Below are 20,265 nucleotides of genomic sequence, written 5' to 3' on the forward strand. Positions count from 1 at the left end.
GGTGAGTCAAATAATCAAAAGCTGCAAACACTCCCTCACTCCTCCACAATTCTTCACAAAGCACCCAGTCTACATTAAAGATTGACAGACAAATGTTTAAGATTGTTTCAATACAGGCTAGGTGTGTTCCAACAAAGGCCAGAGGCAACAGAAGCAAAATCAGGGCATTTTTGGTGAGGGGGGTCAAATATTAAGTATGAACATCCCAACAAAGAATATGATGAAACAAAATGTTGCTGGTTGGGTAAACTCTTCAAGCCAGTAGTAACCATTAGATTTTGTAACAAACTATGATGCAAGTCTGCAGTTTGATCTAACTTTCCCAAGAGGGAAGGGGAGAAAACAGTTTCATGACTGAATTTTTTGTCCATGGTCAACTCCATTATTGCGTCTGGAAGCAACACGGTATTAAGCTGAAGATTAACAGACTGTACCAAATAATCATCCTTACCAACCAGTTGTATCTCACAATCTTTGATCTGAACAGACATCAAATCTAGCCTTTGGAAGTCTTCCAAAGACGTTAGTTCTTTGAATTCTCATAATGGCAGGAAAAAACAGTGATCATTCATTGAGTGGGCCTAAACGTGGAGACCAACCTAGAGAAAATTTCACTTGGACACGCAGGCCACATTTACCACATCAACTTAGCTAGTACAAAAAGTACAAGGACACCAGAAAAAAGACTTGCAAGTTTTTGAAGGACTGCATCTGACTGGCCAAACTGGAGGCAAATACAGAAGTTTGGTTCAGCATGCTTCATAGACCATTTATGTCAAGCTCTGCAGTGCAAAAGTTCCCTCAAGCATCAGCATGATCTGTCAGTTTAGTGAATACCCATACTGATCCTGCATTAGACTATTAGTTGGGAGAGGATACCATGAACAATGAAATCACTTACAACTTAAACTTTCGGAGGGACAGAGGGACGGGCAGGAGATGCAAAGTAGTTGGAAATCCAAAATGGTATATTTTCTTTTATTTTCCAAAAAGGTGAGGGAAAGAAAGGTTTGTAGCTCAGGTTCAGGTTTAGGGTGTAGGTTTGCTCTCCATACATTTCATTACCTGGCTAGGTAACAGTCACTGGCAACCTCCAAATGAAGCGAAGTTGTTGTCTCCTGCTTTCTATTTATATCTTCCTCCTGGATGGGGTTCCTGGGGCTTGTGGTGATGTCATTTCCTGTTCATTTTCTGAAGGGTTGATAGATGGCATCTAGATTATGTGCTTGTTTATGGCATTGTGGTTGGAGTGCCAGGCCTCTAGGAATTCTCTGGCCTGTCTTTGCTTAGCCTGTCCCAGTAGATGTTACTGGGACAACACATCTATCCTTGGACAGGCTAAGCAAAGACATGCCAGAGAATTCCTAGAGGCCTGGCACTCCAACCACAATGCCATAAACAAGCACACAGATCTAGATGCCATCTATCAACCCCTCAGAAAACAAACAGGAAATGACATCACAAATCCTAGGAACCCCATCCAGGAGAAAGATATAAATAGAAAGCAGGAGACAATAGCTTCGCTTCACTTGGAGGTCGCCACTGATGTTACCAAGCCAGGTAATGAAATGTCTGGATATCAAACCTACAGCTCAGCGAGCAAACCTACACCCCAAAAAGAGAGGGAAAGTTGAGGAAGGGAATACAACAAATGTTATTTACAGTACCAATTGCTTCTTAAAAAAGTAAGTAGCACTTCAAACATTGGTTCACAAAATTTAAAACCAATGGAATAAAAGGACCAGTGTCAGCATGAGTTTAAAAAAGTGGATAAATGACAGGAAACTGCATGTTATGGTAAGCGGTGGTTCTTTAGACAGGAGGATGGTGGATAGTGGTTTATATATAAAATTTATACATGATTACATTTTAGAATAAGAAAATTTCAATATATACAGGAATCACTGAATATTGGGTTAGAAAGTCTTAGCCATAAAATCACTCATCTAATCTTTTAGAGCTGTTCTCAATAGCAGAAAACTGGTTTGCTTTCGAATACATACTGCCCACAAGGTTGGCAAGGGATGAATCCAAGTCATTTGCTAGTAGTTTGTTGTTTTGCTGGTTCACTGGCGGTGTTTCATCTTTGGCAAGTGAAGTTGATTGTGGCATTAATATTTCACCTAGTCGATCAAACCTTTGAAAGAAAATAAAAAGGTCACAAAGGTAAGACAACATCTGTCCATACAATCAATCTTTCTAAGCTCCAAATTTCATTACTTTTTCTGGGCAATGCAAAATATTCCAAATAGTAGTTCAACTGCTTTAGAAACACTTTTGTCCACAAAGTTTAATTTAACACATTGCATGTAATAATTGAAGCAGAGATATATGTGGACTTCAAAAGATTTTAAACAATAGTTTAAAATTGCCACTCAAACATGTAAGGCTGTGTACAGAAACTGGACTCACCCAACCCCAAAGTTTTGATAGATTGAAAGATAGTGAATAACATTAACAAAAGTTAAAAATCACAACACCAGGTTATAGTTCAACAGGTTTAATTGGAAGCACTAGCTTTTGGAGCGCTGCTCCTTCATCAGGTGGTTGTGAAGTACACAATTGCTAGACAGGATTTATAGCAAAAATTTGCACAGAATTTGCTATAAGTTGTGTCTTACAATTGTGTAAGTCACAGAATTAATAAAAGGAGCAGCGCTCCAAAAGCTAGTGCTTCCATTTAAACCTGTTGGACTATAACCTGGTGGTGTTGTGTGATTTTTATTATTGTACACGCCAATCCAACACCAGCATCTCCAAATCAACATTAACAAAGTTTGGCATTTTCACTTACCATTCCATTTCACTTATTGAAGTGGAATGGTTACAAATAACTATTCATTAAAATGCAATTGGTTTACATGTTATTAAAATTAGTTCAACATATAAATTCTCATTCTACTGCCATATATTCAGGAGGAGGAAAATTAATGAGTTGCAAATGCATTTTGATCATGTGCAAGAGTTTCCAGGACAGACTAACTATTGACTCAAATGCTCAAAGGAACAAATGTACAATACACTATTAATTGTGCTATCTGGTAGGTTGTTTTGTAGTTTATATTACATCATATATTATAATAGTTAATGTGATTTGCAGTTTAGCTTGTACTAAGCAGTCTAGTTAAGTGAATGCTGAGTATCTTTTGACAACACCTGTTGCAATATTAAGTCACTGTTACAAATGCAAATTAATTTACAATCAATTAATTCACGATTATGCATATAGAAAACGATCTTGCATAAGATATAGATGATCGTTAGGTGGTCAGGATGCAAGGAGATGTGTATGATGTGAATTTGTTTTCCTGTTAACCTGCATTGTTTTGGCCTCCTTTTATCTTCTCGATCTCATTTTCCTTTCATTAAATCTCCTATCCATATTCATGCCCAACATTTAATTTTGACCCTAATATTTACAGCTACCTGAAACATTTCTTGCATCCTTCAATAATCATTCTTCCAATCCTCCTTCAAATCATAATTCTCTCAGCAAATGGTTATAAAAACAACTCCTTGCTCAAGATTTTACAACAGCATTTTTGGACTTCCGACAGTATAGCCTAAATTCCTCAATTTGCTGAGGTTACCATCGCGGAGATTTCATCAACCATTTTTATCTTCATATTCTAATGCTTAGCTAAAATATCAAATGTTCATCATTCTGTCCTATTTTGTTTTGTACAACTGATACAGAACTGTTCTAACCATCCATTGCTGTATCTGGCTTGTTAATTGTCAAACTCTAGCAGTTTTCAATCCCTCAGCCAAAATAGCATACTATTCTAGTGTCAATTAGAGTGCTTTATTTTGCTGAAATGCACATTCCTTTCAGGCTTCAAGATGCAGTGATTTTACTTTCCCGAAACCAACTGGCAACTCAGTGATACAATGTTTATGGCCTAAATGCTGAATAAACATTGGTTAGGACAAATTTGTTCAATGGGTGAGGCAAAACACATCAAAAGAAATATTATCCTGGATCTTCTGGTAGGCCATGAAGTTTGCACTGATTGAACAACACTGCTCATTTCTTTCAGGATCTTCAGATCCAGGCCGAAATAAAACTGGAAATGCAGGATATCCTTAGTTCGTCCAGCACATGTAGTAGGGTTGTGAGAAGGAGAGGAGTAGCTGACATAATCAGATAAGCTTTTAAAAAGGTCCAAGTGTTTCAATGGATGTGTGTGGGTTAATGAATGGATGAGAATATGCATAAACGACTGACTGATTGTATTTTGGGAAATTGGCAGGGTGGGGTGGGAAGTGGAGAGATGGAAAAAAAATGAATGTTGCATGGTGAGCTGAGAAGTTCTACAGCTGTTATACCACATATTGAACAATTTAACATTTCCAGAATAAGTACACAGGTAAGTCCCACATATCTAGCCCAAATGTCTGCCTGGAGATCAATGTCAGATACATTTACAGAGTGTCCCAACCTAGAGCATCAACCTAATGGAAAATTCAAATTCCCAAGCAAATCCTATGCTTGTCAATACCTGTTGACTTTCTCACAATCCTGACAAGGTCCTAACAGAGATATGCAGCACAATCTAAAGACAGTATTAAGACCACCATATCATCAGATAACAGATTGTAAGTAGAACAAGCTTTTAGACAGTCTACAGCAATACATTATATTGACAAAGAGAAAAAAAGTCAGATGCAAATGGAAAGAGGTGGTCATAGAATGTATACAATTTTTAATGTATTATCAATAAGAACAAAATATAAAAATCATGTCTCTAGTTATCTAAACTCAATTAGTCAATGAAATTCAACTTACCCATTCATTCAGCAAGATGACATCAACCCAGAGTTGTCACATGTAAAAGTAAGGAGAAAGTTGAATTAATATCAGAACTCCATGCAATAAACAAGGGAAACACTCAGGCAACAAGCTCCAAAATACTTTTTGAATATAGTTTTCACATTCTGAAACAATGTTCTTAATATTGTTAACGTGGTCCAGTTATAATGGCAATACACTTGTACACTAAAAGACTTTCCAGTCCACATTTCAAAAATTGAGGATGTCAGTCGGCCTTTCTCAGCCACTCAGATTCCTGGTAAATATTTTCTGAACCTTCTCCAATTGAATAATATCCTTCCTATAACAGGGTAATGAAAACAATGCTCAATACACCAGAATAGATCTCACCAACATCCCATACAACCTCAACAGGACGTCCCAACCCCTATACTCAAAAGGTCTAAACAATAAAGGCTAATATGCTAATCACATTTTTCGCCACCCTGATTCCAGATTCAGTGCCTACAGAACTTTACGAAAAGTTAGTTTCTTCAACTGGAAGATAATAGCCATAGTATTTGGCCCTAATGGACTTGGGAGAATCCAAACTTGGAAATGTGATGCAACTTATTATGTACTTGAACCAGTTTGAGATGTTACTATCTTGGAACAGTTAATCAGTGGTAGTAAACATGTATATTCTCGTTAAGTATTTCGATAGAGTTACAGTCAAGCTAATTGTTTTGCTTCAAGCCTGTTTGACCCATCGAATTGCATCTGGAACATTAAACCTTACACTTGCCTTCAAAAATGAGGAAATGTTGGGGTCCAGGTTATCTTCCTTATTATAGGGAATTTGGATTGTTGCATAAAAAACCAGGGGCTCTTGTGGGAATGGGTGGGGGTTGAGGTGAGAAGGGCAGGGGTGGGGGAGGAGAGAAGGGAAAGGTGGAAGTAGTAATAAGAACAGTGATGCAGAACAATTCTATTTAGCTGAAGGCCTGCAGGGGAATTGTTTAAGTATGTCCAAGCATGGTCTAAGCTCGAGAAGGATGCAAAAGACTTTCATTTCATTTAAGAAAAGTGGCTAAACAAATGAATTGGCTAGTGACAATGTGGGTATTGTTGATCCAAACAGAGGGGTATTTGGGGATTATGAGGTGGTGAAAAAAAAGCCATTTTGTGTATTATGAAAGAGTGCCAAAAGCCTACAGATGTTTTAATAATTGAAGGAGGAAACCTGGTCAAATGTGCATGGAGTTTGAAAGGATCAAACAATAATTTTGATAGGTGGATAAAGACTTTGAAAATAGATTTAAAAATAATGCTCCTAGAGAGAATTATTTTGGAGGAGTTCAAAAATTCACTTCCGGAAGTAGAGAACTCCAGTGGAAGAGCAGAGCAGTCTTAGAATCCAGAGTGTGAAAACAGGCCCTTTGGCCAAACAAGCCCACACCCACCCTCTGAAGAGTAACCAACCCAGACCCATTCCCATATCCTATAATTTACCCTGACTAATGCACCTAACCTACACATCCCTGAACATTAATGGGCAATTTAGCAAGCTTACTGACACATCTTTTGACTGTGGAAGGAAACTGAAGCACTCAGGAGGAAACGCACGCAGACACTGGGAAAATGTGAAAACTCCACACCAGAGGCTGGGATTGAACTTGGATCCCTTGTGCTGAGGCAGCAGTGCTAACCACTAAGCCACTGTGCACCCAGAGAATCGACACCGCAAGATTAGCGGCAATGACAGATGGAGTTGGTTCATAAATTTATGTTTGGCTGCAAGAAAACGTGCAACCTGGTCAGGGGTTGGTTGAGAAGAATGTACCAAGTCTCCAAAAGAATTTTATTGCATGGGGTAAGGTTTACTTATTTATGCCAGAGAAGATAAAGGAATTAAAAGTTTTAGAGATATGGGAGCAAGTCAAATCTTTGGTGAAAGAGGAGGAGATATGTAATTCAGAAGTACTTCCAGAAGAGTTGGTGATGTGTGGAATTTATGGTGAGAACAGTAATGTTCCATTATATAAAGGGAGGTAGGAGAATTCGGTGAAAAATGGCAAAGTGGTGGTAGAAGTAATAGATAAATTCTCAGTTTTGGAAATACAGTTTACTGGGGTATTACAGGAGGTACAGCCTGTGATTTTTCCTGTGTATGGTAACAAGGTCACAAAGCCATAGGTTGAAACAGGAGGAGAAATCAAAGATAAGGAACTTGAAGTTCAATTATCAGAAACTATATTTGATCAATTGGTTGGGGGAAAAAAGAAACAAGTTGGTAGAGGACAAGAGAAGCTAGGTGAATAACAAAAAGGTGAAAACCTAAAGCAGTTGTGTCAAAAAGCATAAAGAATGAGTGCATCCCAGAATTCTACTAGCTTAAAGTCTTGATGAGAAAATGAAGATTATTACATTCAGGCAGATGGAAAAGAAGCAGAAGTTCATCAAGTTGGAAAACTGGTGGCTTAGAGAAAGAAGGCATTGCCAGTAGCATGTGAATGATCATAGGTCATCATTTTGAAGCAAGGAAAACTCAAGGCAAAGTAGAGAAAAAAAATAGCCCGTACAGCGTAGAGATGTGGCTGAATTTTACCAGATATCAGGTGATTAGAAAAACTCAAGCAGCGATAAAACCAGTACCCTTAATACCCATTCCTACATCTGAAAAACGTCTTGCAAGAATTTTACTGGATTATATAGGACCACTACCCAAAAAGTAGGAATCAATATTTGTTGACCATAATGGATGCGTTACTAGATTTCACAGGCCATTCCATCACACAGTATTATAGCTATAAGTATTGTAGGAAAGGTGACTCAGAAGTAGAAAAATGACAATCTGATCCAAAAGCGGCGGTAGCCAGGGAGATAGTGAGGAAAGAGATCCGATTAGTCAGAGGCTGGTATACCTGGGAAAACGAGTAAGTAAACCAGCCAGAGACAAAGCAAAGAACAAGGTAGGACTGAAATTAAACTGCATTTATTTCAATGCAAAAAGGCCTACAGGTAAGGCAGATAAACTCAGGGAATGGTTGGGAACATGGGACTGCGATATCATAGCAATTCCAGAAATGTGGGTCAAGAATGGAGAGGATTGGCAGCTCAAAATGTTCCATGGTATAGCGATACTATAGGGAAGTTATTTGGGTGGAACGGAGTAATAAGAAAGAAGTGATCACCTTGTTGTACTATAGAATCCCTTCCCACATCACCTCCACTTGGTCATTGGGGAATTGAGAAACAACTGAAATCTCTTTACAAATTTATCTGTAAGAATAATAGGATGGTTATGGTAGAGAATTTTCACTTTCAAAACACTGACTGGGGCTACCATCGTGTCAAGGGTTTAGATGGAGAGGAATTTGTTAAGTGCGTACAAGAAAATTGAGTCAGTATGTGGATGTACCTACAGAAAAGTTCAAAACTTGACCTACTCTTGGGAAATAAGTTAGAAACAAAAAGAAAACCTGCAGATGCTGGAATCCAAATGTAGACAGGCAGGAGGCTTGAAGAACACAGCAAGATGGACAGCAGAGCCATGGAGAAGTCAACATTTCAGGTACAACCCTTCTTCAGGGATGGAGGTATGGTAGAAGTACTGCAGATAAGTGGAGGTGGGGAGGGGGGGGGGTCGTGGTGGTGGGTGGAACAGGGGAAAAAAGGGTGCGTGTGGGGAGAAGGGTGGAATTGGAGGTACTGATTAGGTGATTACAACCTAGTTGGTTGCTGAGAAGAATGAATCTGGTTGGTAGCTTGAAGGAAGGGTTGGTAGGTAGAATGGATGGAGGAGGTGTGGCTATAAAAAAGCGAGTTGGGGAAAGGGTGGAAAGATTTGGAATCAGAGAACCCGACAGTAAGTTCTCCAATTTCAAGTAACCTTTCACCAATTCCCTTTCTAGTCCCACCTCTGTCCTTCCAGCTACCGGCCAGATTTATTCCTCCCATCGACTGACCAACCAGGTCGTACCCACTACTTGTGTTCACCTATCACTACCTCAATTTCGGCCCCTCGCCATACTTAAAACCCTCCCCAATTTATCTGCAGCTCTTCCTCCCCTATTTCCATTCCTGAAGGGTTATTCCTGAAATGTTGACTTGACCTCCTGATGCTGCATAGCTTGCTGGGTTCTTAAAGCATCCTGCCAATCTTCTTGGGAAGAAAGGCAGGGCAGTGACTGATGTGTCAGTGGACAAGCACTTTAGGGCCAGTTACCATAATTCTCAGTTTTTAAATAGTGATGGAAAAGAATACACTGGATCTAAAAGTTAAGGGCCAATTTTGATGGTATTAGGCAAGAACTTTCAAAAGCTGATTTGGGGTGGATATTCATCAGTAAAAGGGAGGTTTGGAAAATGGGAAACCTTCAAAAATGAAAATGGTGTTCAGAATCAGTATGCTCCTGTTAGGGTGAAGGACATGCTGGTAGGTGTGGGGAATGCTGGATTATTAGACAAGTTAATGTTTTGATTAAGAAAAAAGAAACATGTCAGGTATGGACAGCAGATATCAAGCAGATCCTTAGAGTATAAAGACAGTAAGAGTATACTTAAAAGGGAAATTAGGAGGGCAAAAAAGGGGACACTAGATAACTTTGGTAAATAGGGTTAGGGAGAATCCAAAGGGATTCAACAAATACGTCAAGTAGAAAAGGGTAAAGAGGGAGAGAATAGGGCCCCTTAAACATCAGCAAGACTGCCTACATGTGAAACTGCAGGAGATGGAGGACATACCAAACAAGTATGTTGCAGTCTTCATTGTGGAGAAGGACATGGAAAATATAGACTGTGGGGAAAAAAGTGATATCTTGAAAAAATGTTCATATTACCAGAGGTGATGGTGCTGGATGTCTAAAAACACAAAAGGTGGATAAATCCCCAGGACCTGATCAGGTGTACCCTAGAACTCAGTGGGAAGCTAGGGAAGTGATTTTTGGGCTCCTTGCTGAGATCTCTATTATCGACAGTCACAGGTGAGGTGCTAGAAAACTTGAGGTTGGCCAACGTGGTGCCACTATTTAAGAAAGGTGGAAAAAGAAAAGCCAGAGAACTATGGACCAGTGGTGGGCAAGTTATTGGAGGGAATCCTGATATTTGGATTTGCATGTATTTGGAAAGGCAAGGACTGATTAGGGATAGTCAACTTGGCTGTGTGTGTGGGAAATCATGTCTCACTAACTTGATTGAGTTTTTGAAAGAGTAACAGGATTGAAGAGGACAGCATGATCTACATGGACTTCAGTAAGTCGCTCAATAAGGTTCCGCAAGGTTAGTTCACACGGAAGAGGGGTAGAACTAGCAATTTAGATACAGGACTGACTCGAAGGTATGAGTGTGTTAGTGGTAGTGGAGGGTTGCTTTTCAGACTGGATACCTATGACCAGTGTGCCACAAAAGATCAGTGCTAGGTCTGCTGCTTTTCATCATTTATATAAATGATTTGGATGTGAATAGTATGTATGGTTAGTACATTTGCAGCTGTTACCAAAATTGGACAGCCAAGAAGGTTATTTTAAGAGTACAACGGAATCTTGATCAGATGAGCCAGTGGGCTGAGGAGTGGCAGATGGGAGTTCAATTTAGATGAATGGGAGATGCTGCATTTTGGAAAGGCAAATCAGGTTAGGATTTGCACATTTAATGGTAAAGTCCTGGGGTGCTCATAGTTCCTTGAAAGTAGAGTTGCAGGTAAATAAGATAGTGAAGACTTTGTTTGGCATGCTTGCTTTATTGGTCAGTGCATTGGGTATAGGAGTTGGGAGGTCATATTGCAACTGTGTAGAATATTGGTTAGGCCACTTTTGGAATATTGCATGCAATTCTGGTCTCCCTGCTACAGGAAGGATACTGCGAAACTTGAAAGGGTTCAGAAAAATTTACAATTTACAGGGAGATACTAAACAGGCTGGGGCTATTTTCTCTGGAGCGGAGGCTGAAGGGTGACCTTAGAGGTTTATAATGGTGGGCATGGATAGAATAAGTAGACAAGATCTTTTCCTGGGGTGAGATAGTCTAAAACTAGAGGGCATATGTTTAAAAGGAGAGAGGGAAAAGATTTAAAAAAAGGGCCTACTTTTTTTTCATGCAGAGGGTGGTATGTGTATGACTAAGCTACCAATAGTAGTGGTAGAGGCTGGTATAATTATAACATTTAAAAGACATCTGGCTGGGTACGTGAATATGAATGGCTTAAGAGGGATATATTTAGGATATCTGGTCAGCATGGACGAGTTCAAATGAAGGGTCTGTTTTGGTGCTGTATATCTCGACTCTGTACTACAGAGGAACCTTGATTATCCAAACGAGATGGTCAGGCACTATTTCGCTCGGATAATTGATTATTCGGTTAATTGATTTCTTCTGGGGCTCAGTTTTGTGAAGTCTGCTCCCTGTTCAGGAGACTAGGCAAAAGCACACTGTGCGCAAGATCCCACACCCTGTCCACTCCCACCCCACTCGCCCCTCCCTTCTGCCCCCAACCCTGCTCCCTTGTCCGCACCCCCCACCCCCGGCCACCGGGGCAACCAGACTGGACACCAACAGTAAGACTGCTGCTGCCTTTGTGGGGTAAGTCTCCAAACATACACATACCTTTTTGACAAGTTCCCACTCTGTCCTGTACAGAACAATATTGGAGGGGTTATCGGGGGAAGTGGGGGCATTTAAGGGTATACCTTGAGTTTTACACAGGGGTGAAGTGGGGGGAGAGGGAGAGGGTGGGAGATCAGTCAGTCATTTAGAGACAGTACCTAGACTGTCCAGGACTGTTGTTGGCAGCATTTCAGTGAGCAGAGTTTGTTTTTAAATCATTGTTGCAAATGTGTTGCTGGTCAAAGCACAGCAGGTTAGGCAGCATCTCAGGAATAGAGAATTCATACCTGTAAACAAAAGACGCGATCAGGATTGAAACAGCTCTTTGGCGTAATGTTTCCATCAGGACTTTGAGATCACCTTCGGATAATCCGATATTCAGATAATCGAGGTTCCTCTGTATTTGCAAGTAGGGATGCACCTAATGTATCAACTAAATTGGGGGTTTGGTCCTGTCCAGAACATTCACCAAAAAAGTAAAAAATAAAGTGGGTGCCACATAGTCAAAAATATTGGTTTGTGTTTCTTGGCAGCTGAACAAAAGACAATTCAGTTGCCCTACCCATAGAATGAAGAATATCGAGTGCTTTAATATGTATTTAACTGGCTACAGTACACCAACCATTTTACCACACTATTACTTACTGCAATTTACTGCACATGGAAGGATTTAAGGCTGGTAATGCAAATTAATACTTGGTGTTTACCGCTTGCATTCTTGGCATCACAGAGGCCTGATTTGGATCCAAACACAGAATCAAAGTCCACATTCAATGTTGTTGATGGAGCCATCATTTGTGGGGCTGGTTGAGGAGCAAAACCTAAAATGTATAAGTTCAACATAGTGTCATTATCAACACCACCATGGAAAAACACACAGGAAGACAGAGCAGGGAGGTGGTTGCAAACATGCACGAGGAGTGCAAGTGTGTGCATGCAACTCGCAAGAAAGAGAAAGCATGTAAGCAAAAGCATGAGCAAGACAGCGATCAACTTTACATATAGAGCATAGAAAAATATAGCACAGTACAGGCCCTTCGGCCCTCGATGTTGCGCTGACCGAAGCCTACCTAACCTACACTAGCCCAATAACCTCCATATGCTTATCCAATGCCCGCTTGAATGACCATAAAGAGGGAGAGTCCACCACTGATACTGGCAGGGCATTCCATGAACTCTCAACCCGCTGAGTAAAGAATCTACCCCCAACATCTGTCTTATACCAACCTTCCCTTAATTTAAAGCTGAGTCCCCTAGTAACAGCTGACTTCATACTTGGAAAAAGGTTCTCACTGTCAATCCTATCTACACCCCTAATCATCTTGTACACCTCTATCAAATCTCCCCTAAACCTTCTTTTCTCCAATGAGAACAGCCCCAAATGCCTCAGCCTTTCCTCATACGATCTTCCTACCATGCCAGGTAACATCCTGGTAAACCTCCTCTGCACCCGTTCCAGTGCCTCCACATCTTTCCTATAAACAACATTAGACCCTGAAGATATCACAAAAGTTTATGATAAATTGATGACTTTTCAAATGGAACAGCCATTTTCCACTGTCAAAAAATTTCCAAAACAATTAAAAGAAAGAGTCTCAGTTTTTGGTGATATTATTTGAGGCAGTAGCGTCTTCAAGGTGAATTCTCTGCTTTCCTTCAAATAGAAGCAATGCTGTTTTAAAAATATTTGGCAAATCAGCCTGAAGAGTCCTGTTTGTAAAGTAGCTTCCAAGGATACTACTTTAATACTTCTAACATTACACAAATCAGCACTACAGGCAAGTACTGTAACAGCTGAAAAAGTAAAAGTTTGCCATGAAAATACACCCTTCAGAGTCAGATCAGGAAGCTGAACACTAGTGCATAAACTCAATTCAAAAATTTCAGTTATTTGAGAAAATCTGTAAACTATATTTCTGGAAGAAAAAAGGTTGCAATTGCTCTAATTTTCCTCATTAATCTGATCGACAGAACTAATTCTTTCTAATGAATTGTCTACCAATTATTCCCACAGATGATTTCCAATGGTAAGTGTTCAAAGCTTGTATTTAATGAGACTTTCTGTATTTGTTAGTTAACCTTTACTAACTGAAGGTACATTTAGTATTTCCAATATTACAACTGAAAGCAGAAAAATCTGAGAAGTCAAGGAAAAGGTGCTGAGGTCACTCACCTAAATATTAATGCTCCCTTAGAGAATACTTGATCTGCTATTTCCTGTATTCTTTAGTTTTAACAGTAAGAAAATCCCAAAAGCTTCATGCTTCCAAAAAAAAAACTTGAAAATATTGATCTGCAATCAATGACTTATGGCTAAGTCTCCAACAGCTAAATTGCACCACCAACTTGCTCAATTCAGTAATTTGTACTGGTGAAGTTATTATCTATACTCAAAGTGGAATCTGCAAGACCCTGGGAAGTCCAGGCAGCTCTTTTGGGAATGGGTGGAAGTGCAAATTAACTTGAAGAATAGGATTCAGAGATTGAGAGGAGAGGACATTTCAAGATGTGTGGCATATTGAGAAAATCCTCCTCCTAGAGATCTCAAATGAATGGCCATAAGTAGTAGCCCTGAGTAAGCGAACTAGTAGTGGCCTGAGACAGGTTTGATGCAAGTGCACTAAACAGCAAAACATGAATCGAGGAACTAAGTCATAAGAGAATTTATAATGTTAAATAATCATTTGGCTCTGACTTTTGCTAATGCTATGTTGAACACTGGAACAGAGTTCATTGAATTTAAGGTGTCAGTAAGCACAGTAGAAATTAATAAATGCATCAGCTACTGTATAACTGATATGATCATTTAAATGTGGGACCACCAATTTCCACTTAGCCATTTGAAAAGGGGTGTTTCAACCACAAAAAAGAACCAGACTTACTTTGGTTGTTAATTAATTTACAAAGTCTTAATAATACTAACTGCAATAAACTTCTCAAATATATATATCTACAGCTTAAAAATTATTCTTCCTACTTAATTTCTTTACTTTTAGCAACTAATTACCACCAAGCTGTTTTCAGGCCCTGAGTAGGATTCTGGGTAATTCAAGATGGAAGACAGGAAAAAATTGCAGCTTTAAGAACCTTTTGATGTATTAGAGGCGATTTCCTTGAACTCCAGGAGCAGCAATTACTGTTTTATATGCTATTACATTGTTTTGGAACTTTTTTTGGGGGTGGGGTGGGGGATGTGACAGAAGAGCACTTTAAAAGTAAGACAGACAAAATGCAGTGACCATGAGTGAGAGAGAGAAACCTACACTAAGTGACAGTGAATCTGCACAGTAACCGCCTTTGCTGTTTGAATTCATGGACCTAAGGGGCAACTTTTTCCACAAGGGGTGGTGTGTGTATGGAATGAGCTGTCAGAGGAAGTGGAGGAGGCTGGTACAATTGCAGCATTTAAAAAGGCACCTGGATGGGTATATGAACAGGAAGGGTTGGTGACGATTCACCACAACATTCATCGCTGCCGATTAGCCACTGCCGGTTCGCCACCAGCATTTCTCCACTGGGGTCGTTTGACCTCTGGAGACTATTTGCTGCCAGAAATATATACATATGTAGTGATTGTTTTCCCTCCCACCTGTTCTTTAATACTTCAGTCCCCTTTATTTATACAACAAATTCCTTTCACTTTTTAAAAAATCAATATGTACTATCATTTTATTGGTTTATACATAAAAAGGAGTTACAAATGCTTGCAGTGGCGAATCATCCTCAGCAGCGATGCGTCCTTGGTGGTGAAAGGGCAGTGGCTAATCAGCGGCGGCGAATGGTCCCATTCTGGAACAGGAAGGGGTTAAGGAGGTTATGGGGTCAATTGTTAGCAAATGGGACTAGATTCGGTTAGGATATCAGGTCAGCATGGATGAGTTGGACCAAAGAGTCTGTTTCCATGCTGTACATCTCGATGACTCTATATGCTGCACTGGTTAATATGTAACAATAAGTAAAACAAGTAAAACGCAATTATAGGGTCAGGGTCATATAGCATGGATCACAAGAGAAAATACAAAAGAGAGGAAAAATGCTGCCCAATATTCATTCAAATTAAACTAAGTGCAAGACTGGCATTGATAACTTCAAATGAGAAAGATAAATTTATGACTAATCGAGAAATTCTTCCAGAGGCCGAAGTTCAAAATTACATCTGGAGCAGTTAAGTGAAAACTGTGGAACAGAATGCGAAATGGAGGGGCATAAGAATATTTCTGACTGGAATAATTAAGATAGACCAAATCATTTTCCTCATTCATCTCACCTTCAGACAGGATGAAGCTTTTTGAACTGAAGAACTGTATAGGAAAATGAGTGGGGGAAATGTATAAGAAAGCAAGAAAGAAGATTGGAAAAAGTGTGGATGACGACATGTCTATGAGAAAAGGCAAATGATAAAAGGGAGAAGGAAAGGAACTTGTATGCACAAGTTCACAATGATCTGCATGGATGAGAGACAATACAAGTTAGCATCTCAGTGAAAACTTAGTGAACATAAGGGGAAGCGTGAGTAAAAAAAAATGATATTAAAGGTGAAAGAAAAACGGAGTGGTGCACAAACAAGGGGGAGGAGGAATTAAGAAATAGACTATATATCCTATCATGAACTCACCAAGAAAAGGATCATGAATAGAAACAACTTCAAGAACAGTAGAAGGTCCTTTGGAGGTGAAAGAGTCTGATGCAGAAAGAGGGGAGTTCAAAAATGTTAGCATTCTGCTAAGCTGCAATTTGAGAGGGAGAGGGTACAATCGGAAGTGACAATATTTCTGTTGAATAAAGGGATTTATGGAGCTATGAGGGAGGAGCTGGCCAAAGTTCAATGGTGCGATACCTTAGCAGGGATGACAGTGGAGGAACAATGGTGGATATTTCTATGTATGAAGCAAAAGTTGCAGGATCAGTTCATTCCAAAAAGGAAGAAAGATCCTAGGAGGAGGCATGGGTGGCCGTGGCTGATGAGGGAAGTTAAGAAACATATAAAGTTAAAAAAGAGAAAAAGTAGAACAGCAAAGATAAATAGGAAAATGGAGGATTGGGAAGCTTTTAAAGAACAGAGGATTACTAAGAAGGAAATACGCAGAGAGAAAAAAAAAAAGAGGTACGAAGGTAAATTGGCCAATAATATAAAGGAAGAAAGTAAAAATTTTTTTAGGTATGTGAAAGGCAGAAAAAATAGTTAAGACTAAAATTGGGCCCTTAAAGACAGAAACAGGGGAATATATTACAGGGAACAAAAATGGCAGAAGAATTGAATTGGTACTTCAGATGTGTTCACTGGGGAAGACAAGCAATCTCAGAGGTAACAGTGGCTGAAGGACCTGAACCGAAGGGAATTTATATTTGCCAGGAATTGGTGTTGGAGATACTGTTAGGCTCTGGGGACTTATCAACCTTCAGACTTGATGGCCTACATCTCAGGGTACTGAAGGAGGTGGCTCGAGAAATCGTGGATGCGTTGGTGATCATTTTCCAGATTCGGGATCAGTTTGTGCGGATTGGAGGGTGGCTAATGTTGTACCACTTTTTAAGAAAGGTGGGAGAGAGAAATCAGGAAGTTATAGACCAGTTAGTCTGACCTCGTGGTGGGAAAGATGCTGGAGTCCATTATAAAGGATGAAATTACGACGCATCTAGATCATAGTAACAGGATAGGTCAGAGTCAGCATGGATTTATGAAGGGGAAAATCATGCTTGACTAATCTTCTGGAATGTTTTGAGGATGTAACTCTGAAGATTGACGAAGGAGATCCCGTAGATGTAGTGTACCTGGACTTTCAGAAAGCTTTTGATAAAATCCCACATAGGAGGTTAGTGAGCAAAAATAGGGCACATGGTATTGGGGGCAAAATACTAACTTGGATTGAAAGTTGGTTGGCTGATAGGAAACAGTAGTGATAAACGGCTCCATTTCGGAATGGCAGGCAGTGACCAGTGGGGTACCGCAGGGATCAGTACTGGGACCGCAGCTTTTTAACAATATATGTAAGTGATATAGAAGATGGTATTAGCAATAACAATAGCAAATTTGCTGATGTTAATAAGCTGGGTGGCAGGGTGAAATGTGACGAGGATGTTAGGAGATTACAGGGTGACCTGGACAAGTTAGGTGAGTGGTCAGATGCATGGCAGATGCAGTTTAATGTGGATAAATGTATGGTTATTCACTTAGGTGGCAAGAACAGGAAGGCAGATTATTACCTAAATGGAATCAAGTTAGGTAAAGGGGCAGTACAGAGAGATCTAGAACATAGAACAGTATAGCACAGAACAGGCCCTTCAGCTCATGATGTTGTGCTGACCACTGATCCTCAGCTATGTACCCTCAAATTTCTGTGACCATATGCATGTCCAGGAGTCTCATAAATGTCCCCAATGATCCTGCCTCCACAACTGCTGCTAGCAACGCATTCCATGCTCTCTCAACTCTGTAAAGAACCCACCTCTGACATCCCTTCTATACTTTCCTCCAACCAGCTTAAAACTATGACTCCTCGTGTTAGTCATTTCTGCCCAGGGAAATATAGTCAATAGTCTCCAATTATCTATGCCTCTCATTATCTTGTATATCTCAATTAGGTCCCCTCTTCTCTAATGAGGGAAGTCTGAGCTCAGTCAACCTCTCCTCATAAGATAAGCCCTCCAGTCCAGGCAGCATCCCGGTAAACCTCCTCTGATCCCTCTCCAAAGCATCCACATCTTTCTTATAATAGGGCGACCAGAACTGGACGCAGTATTCCAAGTGTGGTCTAACCAAAGTTTTATAGAGCTGCAACAAGATCTCATGACTCAAACTCAATACTCCTGTTAATGAAATCCAAAACACCATATGCTCTCTTAACAACCCTGTCCACCGGGTGGCTATTTTAAGGGATCTATGTACCTGCACCCCAAGATCCCTCTGTTCCTCCACACTGCCAAGAATGCCATCCTTAATCCTGTACTCAGCTTTCAAATTCGACCTTCCAAAATGCATCACCTTGCATTTATCCAGATTGAACTCCATCTGCCACCTCTCAGCCCATCTCTGCATCTTGTCAATGTCCCACTGCAGCCTACAACAGCCCTCTATACTGTCAATGACACCTGCAACCTTTGTCATCTGCAAGCTTGCTGAACCATCCTTCAATCCCCCCCAACCAAGTCATTAATAAAAACAACAAACAATAGAGGCCCAAGGACAGAGTCCTGTGGAACATCACTCACCAGAGACTTCCAGGCAGAATATTTTCCTCCTACTATCACTTGCTGTCTTCTGTTGGCCAGCCAATTCTGTATCCATACAGCTATGTTCCCCTGAATCCCATTCCTCCTGTCCTTCTGAATGAGCCTACCATGGGGAACCTTATCAAATGCCTTGCTGAAGTCCACATACACCACATCCACAGCTCGACCCTCCAACTTTTCTAGTCACATCCTCAAAAGAACTCGATAAGGTTTGAGACACATGACCTGTCCCTCACAAAGCAGTGTTGACTGCATTTAATCAAGCCATGCTCTTCCAGATGGTCATAAATCCGGTCCCTCAGAATCCTTTCTAACACCTTGCAGACGACAGACGTGAGACTTACTGGTCTGTAATTGCTGGGGATTTCCCTATTTCCTTTCTTGAAGAGAGGAATTACATTTGCCTCTCTCCAGTCATGAATCCAAAGTGGATAACTATAAATGTATGACAAGAACAGGCAGATTACTACCTGAATGGAATCAATTTAGGTAAAGGGGCAGTACAGAGATCTGGGTGTTCTTATACACCAGTCAATGAAGGTAAGCATGCAGGTACAGCACGTAGTGAAGACGACTAATAGCATGCTGCCTTCATAACAAGAGGGATTGAGTATACAAGCAAAAGAGGTTCTTCTGCAGCTGTACAGGGTCCTGGTGAGACCACACCTGGAGTAGTGTGCGCAGTTCTGGTCTCCAAATTTGAGGAAAGACATTCTGGCTATTGAGGGAGTGCAGTGTAGGTTCACGAGGTCAATTCTTGGAATGGCGGGATTACCTTACACTGAAAGACTGGAGCGACTGGGCTTGTATACCCTTGAGTTTAGAAGACAGAGGGGAGCTGATTGAGACATAAGATTATTAAAAGGATTGGACACTCTGGAGGCAGGAAACAAGTTTCCACTGACGGGTGAGTGCCGAACCAGAGGACAACTTAAAAATACAGGATAGGCCATTTAGGACAGAGAGGAGGAGAAACTTCTTCACCCAGAAAATGGTGGCTATGTGGAATGCTCTGCCCCAGAGGGCAGTGGAGTCCCAGTCTCTGGATTCATTTAAGAAAGAGTTGGATAGAGTTCTCAAGGACTGTGGAATCAAGGGTTATGGAGATAAGGCAGGAACAGGATACTCAGTCATGGTCATATTGAATAGTGGTGCAGGCTTGAAGGGCAGAATGGCCTATTCCTGCACCTATTGTATAAGATTTAGAATATGTCCATTAATTACCTTTCTCATTCACACTGAATTCAAGGTGCACCAACAAAAAAGTGATTTTCAAGTACTCAATGTATAAAAAAATTCTTTTCAAATAAGTCAACAGCACATTTAGGCCACACTGTCACCTAATCATACCGATTCATAATCACAGCTAAAATTTGTGCCCATTGTATGCTTTTGCAGAATCTTAAACTTAAAAATCTAAGCATTACGTTTTTATTTTTGATGATCTCTGATTGCATATGAGAGACTTTCCTTCCCTAAAATAAAAAGGGATTGTGAACCGAAACTTACGGCTGTTTTGTTTAGTTCAAGTTACATCAGGAAGCGATGTTTGCCACAGGCAGAGTGTTTGCTGGCTGAATATCACCAACTGTTGTTCCTCCCCTATGATGTGCATCATATCCAATTCTACTCCATCTCATCATGTATTAGTCCTGGAACAATTCATCACTCAGCAATTA

General features: G+C 40.3%; 1 protein-coding gene across 3 annotated transcripts in view; it reads right to left on the reverse strand.

Moving 5' to 3' along the window:
- si:ch211-200p22.4 (phosphatidylinositol-binding clathrin assembly protein) overlaps positions 1–20,265 on the reverse strand; it is a 162,699-nt gene that overhangs the window by 14,550 nt on the left and 127,884 nt on the right. For all 3 annotated transcript variants that reach the window (XM_060832539.1, XM_060832540.1, XM_060832541.1), the window contains 2 exons: positions 12,064–12,177; positions 2,004–2,123 (listed from right to left, as the gene is read on the reverse strand). In XM_060832539.1, coding sequence (XP_060688522.1) covers positions 2,004–2,123; positions 12,064–12,177 — 234 coding nt within the window. The remainder of the gene's footprint in view (positions 1–2,003; positions 2,124–12,063; positions 12,178–20,265) is intronic.

This window comes from Hemiscyllium ocellatum, chromosome 11 (assembly GCF_020745735.1).
Source record: "Hemiscyllium ocellatum isolate sHemOce1 chromosome 11, sHemOce1.pat.X.cur, whole genome shotgun sequence".
NCBI lineage: Eukaryota > Metazoa > Chordata > Chondrichthyes > Orectolobiformes > Hemiscylliidae > Hemiscyllium > Hemiscyllium ocellatum.